This window comes from Rhineura floridana, chromosome 18 (assembly GCF_030035675.1).
Source record: "Rhineura floridana isolate rRhiFlo1 chromosome 18, rRhiFlo1.hap2, whole genome shotgun sequence".
Classification (NCBI taxonomy): domain Eukaryota; kingdom Metazoa; phylum Chordata; class Lepidosauria; order Squamata; family Rhineuridae; genus Rhineura; species Rhineura floridana.
The window spans coordinates 29,837,396-29,858,762 of NC_084497.1; the positions used below are offsets into that span (position 1 = coordinate 29,837,396).

Here is a 21,367-nt window from a genome sequence, read left to right on the forward strand (position 1 = left end):
AGGCTCCCGCTTTCCCCCCCCCTTGCAGCTTCAGGTGCTGTTCCCCCTCTGAGGATCGAGTCATCGTCACCCTCTGCTGTTGAAGGACAAACCTTGGACCTGATGTGCATCGCCCCAGGCCAGCCACATGCCACGTTCACGTGGTATCGGCGAGAGGGCCTCCTGCCTGCTGGCCACCGGGTATGAAGATAGCCCAGCCCAGAAGGCGCCTTTTGGCAGGGGGAGAAGGGAGGCAGAGTTCGCCCATGTGCTGAGCAAGGCAGAAGCACTGCGGGTAACAGGGAGTGTTGGTGCCTTTGCACATTCTTGGGTGTGAGGTGGGGAGGGAGCCAGAAAGTTGCCCACAGTGAGAAAATGTGCCAGGACAACTTGGGTGGAAATGTCAGGGAGGGGGCAGGGAGGATCAGGACAAGAAGACATCAGGATCCCCCTGTGATGTGATTGTTTCATCCAATCATCTCTTCTGGGCACACAGGTTGCCAATGCTCATCTGCGGTTGGTCCAGCTCACCCCAGCCGACTCTGGGGAGTACGTGTGCCGTGTGAGTGGGGGAGCAGCCCCACAAGAGGCTTCCTTCGTGGTCTCTGTCCTGGCCAGTGCCAGTGCCGCTTCCCGTACGTCTGAGGTTCCTGGGGGGCGGGTGCAGGAGAGTTGGGTGGGTGGCTCCAGTGGACTGGCCTCACTATCTCTCTCTGTGCCCGCAGGCCTCCAAAGCCCCGTTATCTCCATCGACCCACACAGCACCGCCGTGCGCAGAGAGGCAGACATCACCTTCAAGTGCCGGGTCCATGACGGCGCTCAGCCTGTTGAGATCACTTGGAAGCTGCCCAACAACCAGCTGCAAGGTAGGGGCCTTGCCACTGTCACCTGGCCAGTAGCCGCTATCTCGGGCTATAATAGAGGAGGGGAGTGAAGGGTCGCAGGGATGCTCTGTCGGTGCAGCGGAGAGAGACTCTCCTCTCCTGGAATGTTTCTGCCCTGGCTGGTCCTTGGATCAACTTGTAGCAACTAAGATCTTGAACATGAGTTTGCTGCTTTCCTCCGCCGCACCTCCCAGCCCCATTCACCTTTCGTGGAACTTTCTCCAACTTTCTCCAACCTCATGGCCTGAACCTCCTGTTTTAATGGGCCTGTCCCATTGCCTATCTTTAAAACAAACACCCACATTTAAAATGTGCAATAGGACAGGGCCATTAACAATTCCATCAAAACATTAAAATAATGTTTTGATGGAATTTTTATTGTGTATTTTAATCATGTGTGTTCAACATTGTGTGATTACCTTTATACTCACAAACTGCTTAAGCAGTATGGTTTGTATCCATCTCAGTCCTACTCAGGGTAGATCCACTGAAATTAATGAGCATACATTAGCCAATTTTACTAACTTCAGTGGACCTGCTCTGAGCAGGAATAGCACTGGGCACAGCCCACTCTTAAGTCAATAAAGGAAAGCCAGCCTGACCGAACTTTCCCACTCCCTGCTACAGATAACGTGAAGATCAGCCCCAATGGGTCTGTGATCACCATCTCCAAAGCGCGCCCTCAAAACCAGGGCGCTTACCGATGCGTCGCTTCCAACCGCTTCGGGGTCGCCAACAGCGTGGTCAACCTGGTAGTGCATGGTAAGTGGAGAAGGGAGAACTGCTCAGGAACCCTCTGGGTCCATGGAAGCCACCAGCTGAGGCGAATCCGTCCATTTTGCTGCTGCTGTCACTGTCATCATAACTTTATTTATAGTGTCATCTTATATCTGCCGGTGACTCGTGTAGTACACAAATGAATATTAAAAACATGCAACAATAGCAGCTAAAAGCGTTCACACTAAGCACCCTCCATGAGGGCACGTTTTCCGTCAGTGAGGCTGGTGCCCATTGGGACTGGTGGGGCAGAAGCCCAACAGTAGGTGGAGCCATGTGCTAGTTTTGTCTCCATCTTCTTCCTGGCTGAGTTCTGCAAGGGCAACACTTAAGACTGAGGAAGAGGAGGAGGAAGCTGGCAGGCAGTACGACCCCTTCAACAGGTTGTGAGGAGGAAGGTGGGGGGCTGGCTGTGGGCCGAGTGAGATTGGTGGGGCAGTGCCCCGCTTGCTCCTAATGGAGCAGCCTTCACTGCATCCTCGCCCTAAAATTATCACAAGCAATCACCATAAAACACCAGGCGGCTAAACAGCGTCTGCCAAGCAAGCGAGAGGCAGATATATCAAAAATGCATTTTTGCTGTCGGGGCTATCCATGGCTTTGTATTTTTGTTGCTAGACATTGTTGTGAAGTGTGTGGGGATTGCTTAACTGTGTATTTATTGAGATGTTTTCATTAGTTTATTGATTATGACTATTTGACTATTTATTTTTGTTTTATTGTAACTGCTAAAATTATGCAGGGTTTGGGTTTTTTTTAATTTTGTGAGCTGCCTTGAGCATAGCTAATGGAAAGGCGGCATACAAATAAGTAAATGATGGTAATGATGATGAAAAGCCAAATGCTTGGGATGTAAAAAAGAAGAAGCAAAGCCTGGGGTCGAAAAGGTGTTGCACTTGGAGCCAGGCGCACCTCCTTAGGAGAGTGATTGAAAAGCAACAGCAGGGAGCCAGTGCAGGAAAGACCCCATTTTCTCTAGCCACCCTCTGCACCTCTCTTGGGGGAACTACTGACGGTAAAAGTGCCTGCCCAGAGTGGACAGAGGTGAAGGCATCAGACATCAACAGACGTGGAGCTAACTGCTAATGTCCACTCTGCTTTCTCTGGGATAGCTGCTCATTCTAAGCTCTCATCTCTTCCCAGGGCCACCTACAGTCTCGGTGATGCCAAAGGGCCCCGTGGAAGTGAAGGTGGGCAAATCTATCAGCCTGGACTGCTTGGGGGCAGGTGAGCCCCAGGCCCTGGTGCGCTGGAGCAAGGTGGGCGTCCGGCAGAAGGTAGAGCACCAGAAGATGATGCCGCAGGACAGCCGGGCCGTGCTCCAGGTGGGTCGGAGATGCGGGACTAGATGGGCCTTTGCCATCCACCCAAGAAGGGGCAATCCCTGGTCCCACCAACAGCAGTAACCCCTTTCCCTGGGCTTTCACCCCAGATCTCATCCGCAAAGCTTGAAGATGCTGGCACCTATGTCTGCATGGCCCAGAACACCCTCGGCACTGCAGAGGCGCAGGTGGAAGTGAGCGTGGAGGCCGTGCACGGGAAACCTGGGGCACCCGAGGTCCACGTGAACCCCACGCAGACGGTAGTGGTTGGGCAGACTGCTCGGCTCCATTGCTCTGCCACAGGTAGGCAGGTGGGCCGCCTTTTTCAGCCCAGGGGCCATATGCTAGTGGCCTCATGCCAGCGCTGGGTGTAGCCAGAGCCCCAAAAGTGGGCAGAGCAACAGACGGGATTCTTAACCTTTGTACAGCAGGCTACAATAGAGAGTCAGTGTGGTGTAGTGGTTAGGAGTGTTGAAGCAGGGAGAGCTGGGTTCAAATCCCCACTCAGCCATGAAGCATGCTAGGCGACCTTTGGCCAGTCACTGCCTCTCAGCCTCGCCTACCCCACAGGCGAGCAAGAGGCATTATCACTGTTGAAGGGCACGTCCCAGCCAGGCAGAAGAACTTGAGGGAGGGCCAGCGAGGGGTGTGGGCGTGGGAGGAGGTGCTGCCTAGGGTGAGTCTCCAGGGCCAAATCATAAGAACATAAGAAGAGCCTGCTGGATCAGGCCAGTGGCCCATCTAGTCCAGCATCCTGTTCCCACAGTGGCCAACCAGGTGCCTGGGGGAAGCCCGCAAGCAGGACCCGAGTGCAAGAACACTCTCCCCTCCTGAGGCTTCCGGCAACTGGTTTTCAGAAGCATGCTGCCTCTGACTAGGGTGGCAGAGCACAGCCATCATGGCTAGTAGCCATTGATAGCCCTGTCCTCCATGAATTTGTCTAATCTTCTTTTAAAGCCGTCCAAGCTGGTGGCCATTACTGCATCTTGTGGGAGCAAATTCCATAGTTTAACTATGCGCTGAGTAAAGAAGTACTTCCTTTTGTCTGTCCTGAATCTTCCAACATTCAGCTTCTTGGAATGTCCACGAGTTCTAGTATTATGAGAGAGGGAGAAGAACTTTTCTCTATCCACTTTCTCAATGCCATGCATAATTTTATACACTTCTATCATGTCTCCTCTGACCCGCCTTTTCTCTAAACTAAAAAGCCCCAAATGCTGCAACCTTTCCTCGTAAGGGAGTCGCTCCATCCCCTTGATCATTCTGGTTGCCCTCTTCTGAACCTTTTCCAACTCTATAATATCCTTTTTGAGATGAGGCGACCAGAACTGTACACAGTATTCCAAATGCGGCTGCACCATAGATTTATACAATGGCATTATGATATCGGCTGTTTTATTTTCAATACCTTTCCTAATTATCGCTAGCATGGAATTTGCCTTTTTCACAGCTGCCGCACACTGGGTCGACATTTTCATCGTGCTGTCCACTACAACCCCGAGGTCTCTCTCCTGGTCGGTCACCGCCAGTTCAGACCCCATGAGCGTATATGTGAAATTCAGATTTTTTGCTCCAATATGCATAATTTTACACTTGTTTATATTGCATTTGCCATTTTTCCGCCCATTCACTCAGTTTGGAGAGATCTTTTTGGAGCTCTTCGCAATCCCTTTTTGTTTTAACAACCCTGAACAATTTAGTGTCGTCAGCAAACTTGGCCACTTCACTGCTCACTCCTAATTCTAGGTCATTAATGAACAAGTTGAAAAGTACAGGTCCCAATACCGTTCCTTGAGGGACTCCACTTTCTACAGCCCTCCATTGGGAGAACTGTCCGTTTATTCCTACTCTCTGATTTCTGCTTCTTAACCAATTCCTTATCCACAAGAGGACCTCTCCTCTTATTCCATGACTGCTAAGCTTCCTCAGAAGCCTTTGGTGAGGTACCTTGTCAAACGCTTTTTGAAAGTCTAAGTACACTATGTCCACTGGATCACCTCTATCTATATGCTTGTTGACACTCTCAAAGAATTCTAATAGGTTACTGAGACAGGACTTTCCCTTGCAGAAGCCATACTGGCTCTGCTTCAGCAAGGCTTGTTCTTCTATGTGCTTAGTTAATCTAGCTTTAATCATACTTTCTACCAGTTTTCCAGGGACAGAAGTTAAGCTAACTGGCCTGTAATTTCCGGGATCCCCTCTGGATCCCTTTTTGAAGATTGGCGTTACATTTGCCACTTTCCAGTCCTCAGGCACGGAGGAGGACCCGAGGGACAAGTTACATATTTTAGTTAGCAGATCAGCAATTTCACCTTTGAGTTCTTTGAGAACTCTCGGGTGGATGCCATCCGGGCCCGGTGATTTGTCAGTTTTTATATTGTCCATTAAGCTTAGAACTTCCTCTCTTGTTACCACTATTTGTCTTAGTTCCTCAGAATCCCTTCCTGCAAATGTTAGTTCAGGTTCAGGGATCTGCCCTATATCTTCCACTGTGAAGACAGATGCAAAGAATTCATTTAGCTTCTCTGCAATCTCCTTATCGTTCTTTAGTACACCTTTGACTCCCTTATCATCCAAGGGTCCAATTGTCTCCCTAGATGGTCTCCTGCTTTCAATGTATTTATAGAATTTTTTGTTGTTGGTTTTTATGTTCTTAGCAATGTGCTCCTCAAATTCTTTTTTAGCATCCCTTATTGTCTTCTTGCATTTCTTTTAATCTAATCAAGGGGCTGCGCCTTCCAGGCAAGTCTTTTGTGTTTGTTGTTTTCCCACCTAGAACAGCCTGACCTTTCTTTAACCCTCTTTTCGCTCTGCTGCTTAACTCGCCTTGACGCTTCATCAGCTGGGGCTCCCTCTAGCTCGTGGAGCAGCAATCCAGGTGCCTAGAGGGCTGCGTTCGATGTAAGGGATGGTGACCACACAGTTATGGACAAGAGGTGGGGCTGAACCATGGGCGATGGAATGGGGGGCAGACGCAGGGCTCCAAATCATCGCTCTCAAGAACAGAGTGCTGCTTAACTTGGGCTGCGTCTGCACCATGCATTTAAAGCTCTGTGCTACCACTTTAAACAGTCATGGCTTCCCCCAACGAATCCTGGGAATTAAGGATGCTGAGGATTGTTAGGAGAGCCCCTATTCCCCTCACAGAGCTGCGATTCCTCCCTGGAAAGAGGGACTGATTGTTAAACCACTCTGGGAATTATAGCTCTGTGAGGGGAATAAGGGTCTCCTAAGTTAGCTCTCAGCACCCTTAACAAACTACAGTTCCCGGGATTTTTGGGGGGAAGTCAACGATGTTTATAAAGTGGTATAATACTGCTTTAAATGTACAGTGCAGATGGGTAGCCTGCGCTCTCTCTCTACTTCCAGCCACATTCTGCATTTAGGGGTGAAGATCATTCAGAGTCCCTGGCGCTGGGCTTTTCCATCCAGGCTAGTCTGGCCAAACCCATTGCCTCTTCCTTCCCAGGTGACCCTGCTCCTGCCATCCGCTGGTCCAAGCTGAGGGCCCCCTTGCCCTGGCAGCATCAGATTGTCAACGACACCCTCATCATCCCCCGGGCGGCCCAGCAGGACTCTGGGCAATACATCTGCAATGCCACCAACTCTGCCGGCTTCACCGAGGCCTTCATCATGCTGGATGTCGAAGGTAAAGGGGGTTGAGGTCAGGGCATTCTGGAGCGTGCCCAGTGGAGGGCAGCCCAGATGGTGAGGTGTCTGGAAACCAAGTCCTTCTCTCCGTCTCCCTCCCCAGCACCACCGTACGCCACCATCCTTCCAGATACGGTATCAGTGCAAGCTGGTGAGCTGGTGCAGCTGCAGTGCCTGGCCCACGGCACACCGCCTCTGCGCTACGAGTGGACCAAGGTCAACGGCAGCCTTCCCAGACATGCCGTGGTGCGTGAGAGAGTCTTGCAGATCAGCCCTGCCGCGCCCCATGATTCGGGCACGTATCGCTGCCATGTCAGCAACAGGGTGGGCTCTGCAGAGGCTCTCGCCCAGGTCCGAGTGCAAGGTGAGGCTGCATGAAAAGGTTAGCTGTGTAGCAGTGAGCAAAGGGCAAAGGCTTCTGAGGGGAGCTGGGGGGGAAGTAGCCTCACGTTCAGCCAGCTGGGCACTTCAGTCAAGCAGTGGCTTGGAGACACTGATTCCATGGTTGCAGTGCCATCATGGAAAAGGCCCTGCTAGATCTTTCTTTGTGCAGAGAAGGAGCCCGGATCAAGGCCTCTCTGGTGGGCCCTCAAGAGTAGGGAGCTTCATCCTCTTCTCCGTCCCCTCACAGGTCGACCTGGAGGACCTCTGTCCATCCAGGTCACCCCATCGAGTGTCACGAAGGCTGTGGGTGGCACAGTGGAGTTTGTGTGCTCCGTCGTTTCTGGAGAGCCCCGGGCACGGATTGAGTGGTTCAAAGAGGATGGGGAGCTGCCTCCCCACCACAGCATCAGCAATGGAGTGCTTCGGTAAGGGTTAGGAGCCTGCAGAGCGAGGTAGCAGGGAGGGTGGAGGGGGAACAGGACAGAGGGAAGTGCAGAAAGAGCAGGGGGTGGGGAATTGCTGGGGCATATATGGCGCCCAGAAGGGGATCTTTGATTTGCACCATGTGGACTTGCCCCAACCTGGTGCCTTCCAGATGTTTTGGATGACAGCTGCCACCAGTCCCAGTCAGCGCAGCTGTATGATGCTGTGCCTGATGGGAGGAGTTGTCCAAAATCTCTGGAGGGCACCAGGTTGGGGGAGGCTGTGCTGGACCTATACTCCAAGGCTGTCTCTTTGCAAAGGGAGGGGCTTTCAGACCAGGCATGCAGGGCAGCAGGTGTAGGTCAGAGTGGGGCACTGTGTTTTGAATTGCTCCTAGGGCAGGATGCACTGGGCATGATTCATGGAGTCTTCCTTTTGCTGCTTCCCTCCAGGATCGAGAAATTGGACCGGGGGTGCCAGGGTGTTTACTCCTGCCGGGTCAGCAGCCCCTCCGGCCAGGCCCAGGAAAGTGCCAGGCTGACTGTCCAGGGTAAGTGGGAGTGGGCTGGCTCTCGACTCCCTTGGAAGCGGTGGTTCTCCATGGCCACAGGGAGAGCAGCAGCAGGGGGCAGGGGAGGGGCACAGCAGCCAGCCAGTAGGGCAGAGGAAAAGCTGTCCTGGCTGGAATCTCAGTACCCATGTGGCTCTGCCTGACATGCGTTCTGCTCATTCTCTGTGCTCTTGGTCTCAGCCTTCTGAACTGCGCTAAAGCCACAATCCATTAAAAGTAAACCGTAGAATTCCCTCCAGAAGGCTGGAGAGCTTGCTCTTGGGATAAACTCACCCACTGTTCACCCAGTATCTGCCCTGACCATGAAAGGCCAGAGGGCCGTACTCTGCCATATCTCCAGGGGAGGGGAAAAGAAGGAAAGGAATTCTGCACTTGATCAGCGCCTGCAACTGCACAACAGAATTCCCCCCAGCAACCTCCCCTTAGTTGAAATCCTCATGCCCGGATGAGGGCCAGTCTCTTGCCCACCAAACCCGAAGCTCCCCATTACCTCTCCCTCCCTCCCCTCAGCGCTGCCCAAGGTGATGATCAACATCCGGACCTCAGTGCAGACAGTGCTGGTGGGCAATGCCGTGGAGTTTGAGTGCCTGGCCTTCGGGGACCCCAAGCCCCACGTCACCTGGAGCAAGGTGGGCGGGCGGCTGCGCCCAGGAGTGCTGGTGAGCGGCAGCATGGTGAAGATCGAGCGGGTGGAGCAGATGGATGCCGGGCAGTACCGCTGCACGGCCACCAACGACGTTGGCACGGTTCAGTCCCAGGTCATCCTGCATGTCCAGTGTAAGTACCTGCCAGGCGAGGGACCCACTCTCTCTCTGTCTCTCTTCATCCTCCACCAATTTAACAAGTCTGTGTTTTCTCTCCCCTATAGCTGTGCCCCACATTGCAGCCCAGCCAGAAGTGAAAGAGGTCTCTGTGGGGTCCGTGGTGGTCTTTCCTTGTTTGGCCTCCGGGTTCCCCGTGCCGGATATCACCTGGACCAAGGTGCTGTGCCTTCCTCCCAGAAGGCAGTCATGGGAGGGCTTGTGGGGAGGTAGCTGAAGAACAGGGACAGCCTCTGAGGCAAGCAGTGGGGTTGCGCCCACAGCAACCCACCAATCAGCATGGGTAGACAAACTGTGAAGTGTTGCTTGCTGGGTCGGCTTGCAGGGTGGGCTGTCTGCAGGAAGAGCCTGCTAAGGGTCCTGGGCCACTCTGTGTTCCAGCTGGAAGGAGACCTCCCGAAGGATGTCCGCATGGAGAGCAACATTCTGACCATCCCTTCCGCCCGCCCAGAAGACACCGGCATTTACGTCTGTACAGCGTCCAACCGGCAAGGGAAGGTGACGGCTTTCTCCATGCTCAAAGTGCGAGGTGAGGGCGCCAAGTCGGCTTCTTTTCCCCGATTCAGTGTTGTTGTTGTTAATTCACCACTTTTCACCCACAAAGAATGTCCCAAAGCAACTTATAGCAGGAGTGTTCTATGTTCAGATCGCCTTGCTCCAGTCAGCCATCTGGCTGCTGCATTCTGCACTAACTGTAGTTTCTGGACAGTCTTCAAAGGCAGCCCCACATATAATGTGCTGCACTAATTCTTCCCCACCCCCAATTCCACTGGGGAGTAGTCAAGAGAGTGGACAGGTAAATCATCAAGGGGGCTGCTGTTCACCACAGGCCTGTGGGGTTGGAAACGTCGTCCTTTCGGGATCTCCAGATTTGAGGTTGGAGGCTCATTTCTTCCTCTTCCTCCTCCTCCTCCTTCCCCTTGTGGGAATAGATATGCAGGTGTGTACTGGTTGTGGAGACTGAGTCTTTAACAAGTGGCTGCCATAGCTGGGGTGGCACTGGGGCCATTCCTTCCTGTTCACTGCCCTGGGGGTGTTTGCTGCTTTGAATCCTGATGGAACCTCTGAAAGGCCCAACTTCAACCTTTAATGCCTCCCATTCAAAAGATCATGAATAGCTGGGCTGAGAAAGTACTGTCTTTGCCCGAGACACCATGAAGAGCAGCTGCCAGTCAGAGATGACAACACTGGGCAAGGCAGGCCAGTGATCTGACTTAGTCTTGACCTCACATGTTCATCTGTCACAGACACCCCTGGCTGAGTCTCGTTTGCGGGCCAGGAGTGGGAGTCCTGAGGCTAAACTGAGGGGGGAGGCCGCTCAGAGACTAATGCGTAGCCAGGCCTTCCTCAGAGAAAAGGATACGGAAGTTGGGAATCCCAGCAGTTGCCCAGGTCCTCATTCCCTGCCTCTGCCCTTCCTCTTGATTGCAGAGCGGGTGGTGCCATATTTTACCCAGAATCCTCAGTCTTACCTTGTCCTGCCAACCATGAAAGACGCCTACAAGACGTTTGCGATAGAGATCACCTTCCGGCCTGACGTGCCTGATGGTAAGAGGAGGGGCTGGGCCAACAGGAGAAGCCCCTGGGAGCATGACTGTTCCCCCCCAAATAGGGAGTCCAGAGCTCCCCACACGAGTCTATAGATTTTTCTCGGGTACAACAACCCACCTTCCTCGTTGCTGACGGAGGCCCGAGCACTTTCCTTCCTAGGTATCTCTCACTCAACACTCTGTTTTCCCACTTGCCTTGCCTTCCTTTTACCTTTCCCTCCATCTCTCTCTCTCTCTCTCTCTCTGCCTTCCCTTCCCCACCTGTCCAGCTCTCATGCTTTACTCAGGTAAGTCGCATCTGTGCTGGGCTGCTGCTTCTTTCCCCAGCCAGTCCTAGGCGCCTCTCCTAACCCCTCCAGCAACAGAGCCTTGTGTGTGTTTGTGTGTTGTGAGACGTGTGCCCGCCACATGCAGCTCTTTGGCAAACTAACCAGTTTATTGGGAAGTTGCCGTGTGTTCAGCCAGGGCGCAAGAGCCTCCCCGTTCACCCACCCCACCATCCGCCTAACTCCTTACTAGCCGGGCTGCATCTTTGGGGCCATGCCTAACCCTCCACTCAGTCAGCTTCCTGTCCAAGGGGTGGCACGTCCACCTTCCCAGGAAGTGGCGTTGTGTTTCATCCCAGGAACAAGAAGCGCGGGTGGATCCTGGGATCCTTTCATTGCACTGTGGGGCCAGACCCGCCTAGCTGTAGGTTTGGGCAGCAAACGCAGTGTGGCACTGACACGTCTTTGGACTCTCTAAGAGTCATGTTCTGGTGAGGCAGCAGGCGCTAGTTTCTGTGGCTCACACATTAATAAGCCACCCATGTGGGTCCTAAAAACGGGCAGAGTGATCCTCCGCTCTCAGTTCTGAGCCTTGCATGGAGTTGGGACCTCAGCCAGGTCCTCTTCCCCAGGATGTGAAACGGTAGCTCAGCTGCACAATTCCCGATGCTGCGGTTATGGGTTGAGCAGCCCACACGTAGCAGTGGCCACTCACGTCTCCCTGCTCTGTGCCTTTGGCAGGGATGCTGGTGTACAATGGCCAGAAGAAGAATACAGGCACCGACTTCGTGTCCTTTGGACTGGTGGGGGGCCGGCCGGAGCTCAGGTGAGATGCTGTGACATGGAAGGGGGCGTGCCAAAGGGTGTGCACCAGGAAGCACCTGATAGCTTGGCCTAAGCAGCCCCTCTTGTGGCTCCTGGGGGCTGTCCGGCCAGTAGATAGATGCTGGCCTTTGAAGAGTCTCTTCCTCGCTGTCCCTCTGTGCCCGCTGGCACAGAGATGACCTCGGAGAGCCTTTGGATGCATGGGATGCAAAACTGCAGTTTGCCAACTGCAGGATGAAGCTCTGTGGCTCACGTTGCCTTGTCTATTTAAGCGCCCCCTTTTTTATGTGAGGCATTAATTTTAGAGCCTATTTATCATTTCCTGCCCATGAACCCAATTATGTATGAGGGCCTCTGACGCTGATGCGGTGAGTGTGTAGCTGCAACTTGGGCAAGGAGTTTTGTGAAGCGATGTGCCCGATGCTCACAGGGTGAGAGGGAGCGGCCATCGTGGCGCCGTTGCCCTTCTGAGCTATCTGGAATTACAGGTTCGACGCCGGGTCTGGCATGGCCACCATCCGCCACCCTTCGCTCATCAAGCTCGGCGAGTTCCATACCATCCGGCTGTACCGCAACCTCACGCAGGGCTCCCTTGTTTTGGACAATCACACCCCTGTGAACGGTACATCCCAGGTGAGTGGTGGGCTCAAAGGGAAGGGGGAAGGGGATCTGCTCCCCCAGGGACCACCTGCAGGAAATCTCCATCGTGCAGCTGGTGAAAGTGGCAAAGGCTCCACAGTCCTCAGCAGAGCTGGGACAAATATGGAGGCTTCGATGGGCTCTTAGGCACTGTTGGGTTGTCAACTGAAGTGTGTCCTCAGCACTCCCACTCCAAGGGGTGGTCTTCAGCCACAGTGGCCCGAGTCTCCTATGGCCCCTCCTGCAAGGACTGTTGCTGAGTGGCAGAGCATCTGCTTTGCATGCAGAATGTCCCAGGTTCAATCCCCAGCAGCATCTCCAGATGGGGCTGAGAAAAACTCTTGCCTAAAACCCTGAAGAGCCACTGTCAGTCAGTGCAGACTGTACTGAGCTTGATGGACAGACTGGTCCAACTCTATATCTGGCAGCTCTCTATGACTCTATCACGGGCACTGAGCTAAGAGGGAGGCCCCAGCTTGCACAAAACACAGCTGATAAAGAGCATCAGAAGAGCCCTGCTGGGTCAGAGTCCAGCATCCCATTTCCCACAGTGACCAATCAGATGCCTTTGGGGAGCCTTCAAGCAGGGTGTGAATGCAACCACTGCCTCCCACGGTTCCTCCCCAGCATCCGGTGTTCTCAGGTAGACTGCCTCCAAGCATGGAGGTTTGGTTAAGGCAGAGTTTGTGGGGCCCTCCGGATGTTGTTGGACTCCTGTTCCCATCAGGCCCAGCCAGTGAGCCCCAATGGACAGGGGCAATGGGAGTCCCAACAACATCTGGAGTGCCACAGGTTCCCTGCTCCTGCATTAAGCTGTCAGTTGTTCATATTCTCCATTGAATGTCTGATACTCAGAACACGAGACTTCTGCTAGGCCAGACCAAAGGCCCTTGCAGTCTACCATCCTGTTCTCGAAAGTGGCTAGCCAGATGCCTCTTGGAAAGCCCACAAGCAAGACATGTTGTTCTCTCCCCCCCCCTCCGGTGTCTGGTATACTGCCTCTAGACTTGGAAGTTCCATTTACCTCTAATAACTAATAGACCTCTCCTCCTCCAGGAGTTTGTCTAACTCCCATTTAAGGCCATCTAAGCCACATGCTGTGGCAGTGAGTTCCATAGATTAATTTTGTTATGTATTGTGAGTGTGACAGTGAGCGGGCCAAAATGGTGAAGCCCCCACCCCTGCAAACTAGAGTTGCCTGTGGGCACCCATCCCTGCAAGTTTTACATTTGCTGTTCCATGTCTCTCCAGGGCAAATTCCAAGGTCTGGACCTCAACGAGGGGCTGTACCTGGGCGGGTATCCCAACTATGCAGCTGTTGCAAAAACAGGCCTCAGCAGTGGCTTCATTGGTGAGAGTTACAGGATGGCCAGTGTGGTGCCACGTGGCTGGCTGCAGGGGGTGGGGTGGGGTGGGCATCCTAAAGAAAGCTGCTCCACCCATCCCAAATTGCCAGCACTTTTGAGGAGTGGCTGGCCTTCCCCTTCACCAGGAAAAAATGTGCATTAGTTTTTTCCAGAACTTGTTACTCTAAGTAACAGATAGAGGCAGTGTTATAAAGGGCACTCTCTGAACCACTGAGGGGGGCATTATGTTCCTGGCATTGTTACCCCTCGAAAGAGTTCAAGGTGACGTGCATGGTTTCCCATCCGCCCCGATTTCATCCAAAGAACATCCCTGCAAGGTAGGTTAGGTGGAGAGTGACTAGCCCAAGGCCTCGCCCAATGAGCTTCATAGCCAAGGGGGATGTACACCCCTGGGCCTTCCCAGTGCCACCCTGACACACTGACCACAGCACCACTATTGGCTCTGCCATTTGCACATGTGGGGGTATGTGCTCCAGGTATGCAGCTGCCTCACAGAGACCTCACCACTGCTTCATGGGTACCTCTTCCTCTTTTCACCCCCCAGTTAATTCCTCCCTGTTGCTCCCGACACAGCCGACCCCGTTAATCTCTCCCACAACTTCCCCTCTCATTGCTCTTTCCCCCCACCCTTCAGGATGCGTCCGGCAGCTGATCATTCAAGGAAAGGAGGTGATCTTCAAAGATCTTGACCTGCAAGCTCACGGCGTCTCAAACTGCCCCACGTGCCAGGACCGGCCGTGCCAGGTAGCTCCCTGTAGGTGTGGCATCAAAGCTCCATAGAGGGAAGCCGAAATAGTACCCACAGCCTTGTTCATCACTGCTTTTCCTGTAGGAAGTCCCCTTAGCGGAGGCCCTGGTTGCACGTAGGGCAATTGGGGCAACTGGCCTTAACGGCACTTGCCTTCCCTTCTCTTCTCCCTCCTTGCCAGAACGGAGGTGTCTGCAGGGACTCGGAGAGTAGCAGCTACGTGTGTGAGTGCCCGCAGGGATTTGCCGGGAGCAACTGTGAACACCCCCAGGCCTTGCGCTGTCACCCAGGTAAGGCACTGTCGCCTCCCTCCCATTTCTTGGCATTTGCAGGGTGCTGCTTTTTCTGTTCTGCCTCAAGTGTGGTGCGTCACGGAGCAGGGATCAGAGAGTGCATCACTCTGGTTCAGAGTAGCTGGGGCTAGGCGCTGTGCCCTGCTGAGCCACCAGAGAAGGGAGCGTCTGGAAAACTGCAAAACTAACAGTCATTCCCAGAGTTGGGCCAAGATGCTTCTGATTGGCAGGAGGGCATGTGAGACTGGTTTGAAGTATACAAGCCGTAGGGCCTCCAGCTCAGTGGCGGACTGCGTGCTCTGAATGTAGAATGAATCCCTGGCATCTCCAGTTTAAAATTAAGCAAAAGTAAAAAAAAAGGCCTCTCTCTGCCCAGGAGACCTGCTGCCAGTCAAATAGAGGCTATGCTGGGCTAGAGGTACACTGAGCTAGCAAAAAGCTGTAGCTCCGGGGTAGAGTGTCTTGCTTTGCATGCAGAAGGTCTCTGGTTCAGTCCCTGGCAGCATCTCCAGGTGGGGCTGGGAGAGACTTCCTGTCTGAAACCCTGGAGAGCCCCTGCCAGTCAGTGTGGACAATACTGAGCTACATGGGCCAGTAGGCCTGACTCAGTATGAGGCAGCTTCCTGCCTTCTTGTGACCATCCTGCTTTTCCACAGCAGTCTGAGCTTGACTTCTCCCTCAGAAGGGAGAGTGCCACTGCTGCCGCACTCAGGTCCTGCTTGGGGGCTTCCCACTGGGGCATCTGGTTGGTCTCTCTGAGAACAGGATGCTGGACTAAGGCCCCTTCGGCCTGAGCCAGCAGCCAGGCTCTTCTGATGTTCTAAAGGTTGGTCCCATGGATTTGCGCCAGGCCCCTTTCCGGCACAATTTACAAAGGGGGGGGAGGGAGCCCTGACACACAGCCCTGTGCCACGCAGAGCCTTGCCAGCTAACTCTTACTGTCCTCACAGAGGCCTGTGGTCCGGATGCCACCTGTATTAACAGACCCACTGGGCAAGGCTATACTTGCCGCTGCCTCCTGGGGAAATACGGAGAGAAGTGTATGGAAGGTGAGTACGGGGGGCACGCCGGCCCAATGGGCAAGGCAATGCTGCAAGTCCCAGCTCACCCCCCACCCCCACCTCTTTGTTGCAGGCGTCACCGTGACCACACCCTACTTTCACGGGGGCGATGCCTTCATTTCTTACCCACCCATCACCAACATCCACTACGAGCTGCGTGTGGACATTGAAATCAAGCCACTGTCCCCTGATGGCCTCATCCTCTTCAGTGGGGGCGACGGTTCCCCCGTGGCAGACTTTGTCTCACTCAACATGGTCCACGGGCACTTGGAGTTCCGCTATGAGCTGGGATCAGGTAAGGGATCTGCTCTCCATCACGGACGAGCACCCCCACGTACACACACAATTCATGGAGGAGGAAAAGGCTATCAGTGGCTACTAGCCATGCTGGCTATGGAGAACCTCCTGTGTCGGGAGGCGGTATGCCTTTGAATGCCAGCTGCCAGGTATTGCAAGTGGGGCAAGAGGTGAAGTTGCACTATCCTGCTTGCGGGCCTCCCACTGGGGCACCTGGTTGGCTACTGTGACCAGAGCGGGCTGGGCTAGATGGACCTTCCTTACACGTTCTTAACATGGTAACTCTGGAGACATTTCAAATAGCTCATGGCATACAATTGCCACAGGCAGACTTTTCCCCGCCTCAACCCATCCCTCTTTTAGGCACAGCCATCCTTCAGAGCACAAAGCCCCTAGAGCTGGAACAGTGGCACAAAATCACAGCAGAGCGCCTGAACAAAGACGGCACTTTGCAGGTGAACGATGAGCGGCCCATCAAGAGGTCCTCGCCTGGGAAAAGCCAGGGTCTAAATCTCCGCACTTCCATGTACCTGGGTGGTGTGGACGACATCATCAAACTGCCAGCAGCTGTCAACATCTCTAGTCACTTCTACGGATGCATCGGGGAGGTGAGCCACATGGTGCAATGGCAAGGGGAGAAGAGCTGCTGGTGGATCACAGCAGGGAGACGCTGGGGGCTGTGGACTCTTGAGTTCAAAAGAATTAGGCTTGGGCCTCCTGTCTCTGGGAACGGAGCAGGGCTGGGGATCAAAAGGCCCAGGGCTGAGATTTCCCTGAGCTCCCCCTCTCCTCTGGGGGGGACAGTCGGCATTCCCCTCCTTGGAACACAAAGGGGGTTGGCTGCTGGGGCGAGTGCCAGGTCCCCCAAAACGAGATGCGACTGGGAGGCCGTTTGCATCCTCTCCCTCCAGGTTTCAATCAATGGGAAGAAGGTGGACATTTCATACAGCTTCCTGGAGAGCCGCGGCATCTCGCAGTGTTTTGACAGCTCCCCTTGTGACCGCAGGCCCTGCCAGCATGGCGGCAAGTGCCTGCTGACTGGCGAGTATGAATTCCAGTGCTTGTGTCTGGACGGCTACAAAGGTGAGAGTGCCACAGGTGAAGCAGGGGTCGTGGGGACTCATCATGGCCAACAGAAATCCCAGTGGCTTTTATTCCTCCCGTTTTGGAGCTTTTCGCACTTACATCTGCGTGGCCGGCACCCCTTTATTTATTTGTTTATTTATTACATTTATATACCGCCCCATAGCTGAAGCTCTCTGGGCGGTTTACAGCAATTAAAAACAATAAAAACAAATATACAAATTGCTTCACCCCTGCCCAGATCTCCCTTTCCATGCCTCTTCTCTCCGCTGTGGCTTGTAGTGCCTACCCCCTGCATGTTCACGGCAGTGTATTTCTGTCAATCCCTCTCTCTCTCTCTCTCTCTCTCTCTCTCTCTCTCTCCAGGGGAGCATTGCGAGGTGTCTGAAGTCCACTGCCAGCTCCAGCATCCCTGCCTCAATGGGGGCACGTGTAAAGACACAGCATGCATGTGCCCCCCGGGCTTCCTGGGATTATACTGCGAACATGGTAAGTCCCAAGGATTATGGCTGCCCAGAACATGGACTGGTAGCCCCATAGGGCAGTCTCCCCTAAGTTGGGCATGTGCAGAAGGGCCTCTCTCTGCCCCACTGTTGGGCAGAATCATCCTGCCCCCGCCAAACCTGTTTTCAGGAACAGAGTGGTCTCCTATGGGGTGCAGTACATAAAGCAAGTGCCCGTTTCTTTGCTACACAGATGCATCACAGCACCAGTCGAGTGCCGAGTGGACTCACGAGGGCAGCGGGGGAAATGGTACGTCTGTCTACCTCTTGTCTCCATCTGCATCCTGTTCTGGGGTGGAGATGCTGCCTTGCAACCCTACACTTCTAGTGGAGGGCAGAGAAGGCATCTCTGTGAGTAGGGCCTGCTTGGATCGCAATGTTATCTGGCACCCCTCTCTTAGGGCAGAGCTGCATTGATATCCAAAACCATTTGCTAACCCACCCACCCTGAAACCAGTGCAGCTTCTCCAAGCCACTAGTCCCCCTATCTCCCAGTGGGGGGTGGTCCATTGGGGCAAATGGGTCACTGCCCCATCAGCCTCACTGTGCCCTCACCCAGTCCCCTCCTGCCTGCCTTCTTGTTTACAACCAGCCCGGAGGGCGGCAGCATGGCCTGTCAGCTTCCTCTTCCTTAGGCTCAGTGTTACCCTTGCAGAACTCAGCAGGGAGGAGGAGGAGGAGGAGGAAGCTCTGCCTGCCATTGGCTTTGGCTGTGCCTACCGTTTGGACTCCCAGCATTCCTCCCCTTCACTCCCAGTGGGCACCAGCCACCACTCCCTCAGGCTGTGGCCACAAGAGTAGGGTGCTGACGTCACAGCAGTAGGTGCCAAGACACCAACGTAGACCAATTCTTTTTTCCCCCATGTACCAGATGCCCCTGGCCAGTACGGCGCCTACTTCCACGATGGTGGCTATGTGGCCCTTCCACACCACGGTTTCCCCAGGAGGTGAGAGTTGCCACCGATGCCATGCCTGTTGGCACTCCCCACACACTGTGCCCATGCTGAGTGGCACTAGCAGCGCTAGGCAAGCTGCCAATTGCCAGTTCCTCTGGAGGACGGGGCCAACGCAACAGGAGTTTAAGGGAGGGGGGGCTGCAAGGCCGCTGCACTGTGTGAACCTAAAGACAAGTGGAACTTCTCCAGCTGTGAGCCTGTGAATGTGTGGTAGTTATGCTGTAAGTGCTTCATGCTGAAAGAGCCTGCTTCCTCCTTCCCCTTTGGCACACAATGGGGGTATGCAGGGAGAGTCCCACCCCTTGGTCTTTTGTTGTTGCAGCTCCCCTGATGCACCGGAGACCATTGAGCTGGAAGTGCGCACCAACTCCCAAAGTGGGCTTCTCCTCTGGCAGGGCGTGGTGAGTGAATGAAGCAGCCCGAGCTACCCTTGAAGCATGAAGCGCAGCCAGAGGAGTCATAGGAAGCTACCTTAGGCTGAGCCAGGCCATTGGTCCATCTAGCTCAGTATTGTCCACTACACAGGGGGCAGTGGCTCTCCAGGGCTTCAGGCAAAACTGAGCAGGGGAATAAAAATGCCAGCAGTCTTGAAAGTGTTTCTGAGGTCTCTTTGCTGTAGTGCCACCGAATTAAAAAAGAAAAAAGTGGAACTGTTTGTGCCAAGTCTCACGAGCAGTGCCATCTGGATCTCTTGGCACTGTGACGGTCAGCAGGATTTAAGGGGGTGCTCTTCAGCTGCTGCAGGCACAGCCGCGGCTTGTTCTGCAACGTGGCAGAGGGGGGTTCAGTCTGCAGAGCTGGGAAGGAGGGTGACTGTATAACAGCCAGGTGAAAAGGTGCAGCAGGCTCAGTCTGTTGCATGACCGCATGTGGGTTGCTCCAGAACTCTGCAGAAGGGCGGGGTCCCTGCTGTTCCCTGTGCATACCTTCAAATGATGCATGTTTGAGGCTGCTTTCGCCCAGCACCAGAGGACTCGGCATGTCTTGCACACGCCTGTTGCACAACCATTGCTGAGGCCGATTTCCCCATCTCCAGGCAGCTTGTGCCCTTGCTGCTACGCATGATGCTTTGCGCCTCACTTGCGTGCCTTGTGCTTCTCTCTCTCTCTTTTCTCAGGCAACCAGGGAGGCAGGCCTTGAGCAGCATGTTGCTAAAGAGGTATTTACTGACTTGACTTGATTTTGTGGTACTGTGAAGAAAATGCTAAAATGCATGAGAGGGAGCAGAGGGAATGGAGCATGGGGGACTGGCTAACCCAAGTACAAGTCTGTGTGAGTGTCTGGAAGAGCTCACTGCTGCGCTGCTAGAGGGGCCTCAAGAAGCTCCAAGTAAGGCTCCAGCATTGCTCAGATTGTCTCGCCAACCAGCAGACAGGTGAGTGATAGAAAAGCCAATCAGAAGATGAGCCATCTGTTCCAAAGCCTTCAGACCAGGCTCTCTGCTAACCTTTCTGATCGGACAAGTATCCATGGGCTCCAGGGATGCCTCTCTCTCCCTATGGGAGGATCCACCAATGTCATGGTGACACCACCTCCTAAGGAATGGAGCAGGCAGAACAGACAATGTTTTGGTCTTTGTCACAGGAGGAAGGAGAAAGCGGGAAAGCAAAGGACTTCCTCAGCCTTGGTCTGAAGGATGGGCACCTGGTGTTCAGGTGAGACTGCATTAGACCCGAATGAATTGGCCACAGCGCATTGGGGCCGTGGAGCAGCTGGTCCTCTGATACTGACCATGTGTCTTCTGCAGTTACCAGCTAGGAAGTGGGGAGGCGAACATCCTGTCTGAGGACCCAGTCGATGATGGCGAGTGGCACAGAGTGACAGCTATCCGGTGAGGGCAGCTGTGGGAGCAAGGATGGGGAGATACGCTTTGGCTGTCCGTAGTGCAGCAAGCCCACAAGTTATGGGCTGGAGAAAGGCACAGGCCCTAGACCCAGTGCTGTAGTTAAACAAGACAGGCCAAAAAGCAACTTCTGTGCTACTGGGGGTGGGGGATCCTTTCACCCAACTGGGTCCAGCCCTCTCATATTTCCCTGTTGAAATTGTCCTCTGGCCAGATCTCCAATTCCTTGCTGGTCTATGACCGTAATAAAGTGCTTTGATTTGATCTCCAATTCTGTTCCTGTGGGCATGAGGTGGCACATGCGAACACCACGCAGCTCCTTATCCATGATCGTTCTTACTAGTCCAGCCACACTCAAAACCATTGTGGTCTTTCTGACACGCTCTCCTGTTCCTTCTCCAGGGAAGGGAAAAGAGGCTTCCTTCAAGTGGATGGCGATGAGATGATAACTGGAGAATCTCCCGGCAGGAACGTCATGGTGAACACCAAAGGTCGCATTTATATAGGTAAGTACTTTTGTCTCAAGAGAGCTGAACTGCTTTAAGGGCTTGGATGCATGTATTTTGGGGGGAACAACATGTTACATTTAGTTTCTGACAGCCCTTATCTCAATTTTTCTTTCATTACTGCTTCATCTGTTTTTTATTTCTTAATGTTTCATTTCAACATTGATTACAATAGAAATCCAGCTTGTCTTCCGAAGCTTGCAGCTTTTGGTTTTTTCCATCCAAATGACACAGAATGTACAGGTGTTGTACTACAGCCCTGTGGCAGCAGTCCTGCTACATTTCAGAAGGCTGCCCAGAGGACCCCCATCCTCTTAACCTTTCCATTACTTTAAGCTTCAAATTGGACAGTGTCAACGTCTTGTCACTTTCGGAGCATTCCCAGATTCCCCCCCTCCCTACAGAACGTTCCCTGGAGGATGCATCCGTTTGCTAAACAGCACTGTGTATTCCTCTTGCTGGTTTCAGGAGTTCCTCCTATGAAGAAACCAGGAGAAACACGAGGAAAGGATTTTAATTCATTTTTCCATTTGCGTCTATATTTTCCTTAAGAAAAAATAGAAACAAAATCTAAGGAGGAGTGCATTTGTTTTGTTTTAGACATGAAATGGGGAAGGC

General features: G+C 53.5%; 1 protein-coding gene across 17 annotated transcripts in view; it reads left to right on the forward strand.

Annotated features, from left to right (window-relative positions):
- HSPG2 (heparan sulfate proteoglycan 2) overlaps positions 1 to 21,367 on the forward strand; it is a 118,007-nt gene that overhangs the window by 94,057 nt on the left and 2,583 nt on the right. For 12 of the 17 annotated variants that reach the window (XM_061601682.1, XM_061601689.1, XM_061601688.1 and 9 more), the window contains 32 exons: positions 29 to 180; positions 476 to 614; positions 705 to 845; positions 1,491 to 1,625; positions 2,784 to 2,965; positions 3,073 to 3,265; positions 6,432 to 6,611; positions 6,717 to 6,977; positions 7,245 to 7,422; positions 7,873 to 7,970; positions 8,502 to 8,768; positions 8,860 to 8,972; positions 9,194 to 9,341; positions 10,244 to 10,360; positions 10,632 to 10,649; positions 11,370 to 11,454; positions 11,942 to 12,086; positions 13,344 to 13,443; positions 14,094 to 14,203; positions 14,389 to 14,497; positions 15,451 to 15,549; positions 15,635 to 15,856; positions 16,222 to 16,466; positions 16,770 to 16,941; positions 17,308 to 17,430; positions 17,638 to 17,694; positions 18,316 to 18,391; positions 18,723 to 18,801; positions 19,518 to 19,559; positions 19,985 to 20,055; positions 20,148 to 20,231; positions 20,646 to 20,749. In XM_061601682.1, the coding sequence (XP_061457666.1) occupies positions 29 to 180; positions 476 to 614; positions 705 to 845; positions 1,491 to 1,625; positions 2,784 to 2,965; positions 3,073 to 3,265; positions 6,432 to 6,611; positions 6,717 to 6,977; positions 7,245 to 7,422; positions 7,873 to 7,970; positions 8,502 to 8,768; positions 8,860 to 8,972; positions 9,194 to 9,341; positions 10,244 to 10,360; positions 10,632 to 10,649; positions 11,370 to 11,454; positions 11,942 to 12,086; positions 13,344 to 13,443; positions 14,094 to 14,203; positions 14,389 to 14,497; positions 15,451 to 15,549; positions 15,635 to 15,856; positions 16,222 to 16,466; positions 16,770 to 16,941; positions 17,308 to 17,430; positions 17,638 to 17,694; positions 18,316 to 18,391; positions 18,723 to 18,801; positions 19,518 to 19,559; positions 19,985 to 20,055; positions 20,148 to 20,231; positions 20,646 to 20,749 (4,245 nt within the window). The remainder of the gene's footprint in view (positions 1 to 28; positions 181 to 475; positions 615 to 704; positions 846 to 1,490; positions 1,626 to 2,783; positions 2,966 to 3,072; positions 3,266 to 6,431; positions 6,612 to 6,716; positions 6,978 to 7,244; positions 7,423 to 7,872; positions 7,971 to 8,501; positions 8,769 to 8,859; positions 8,973 to 9,193; positions 9,342 to 10,243; positions 10,361 to 10,631; positions 10,650 to 11,369; positions 11,455 to 11,941; positions 12,087 to 13,343; positions 13,444 to 14,093; positions 14,204 to 14,388; positions 14,498 to 15,450; positions 15,550 to 15,634; positions 15,857 to 16,221; positions 16,467 to 16,769; positions 16,942 to 17,307; positions 17,431 to 17,637; positions 17,695 to 18,315; positions 18,392 to 18,722; positions 18,802 to 19,517; positions 19,560 to 19,984; positions 20,056 to 20,147; positions 20,232 to 20,645; positions 20,750 to 21,367) is intronic. The other 5 variants (XM_061601684.1, XM_061601697.1, XM_061601700.1 and 2 more) reach the window with 3 other exon arrangements.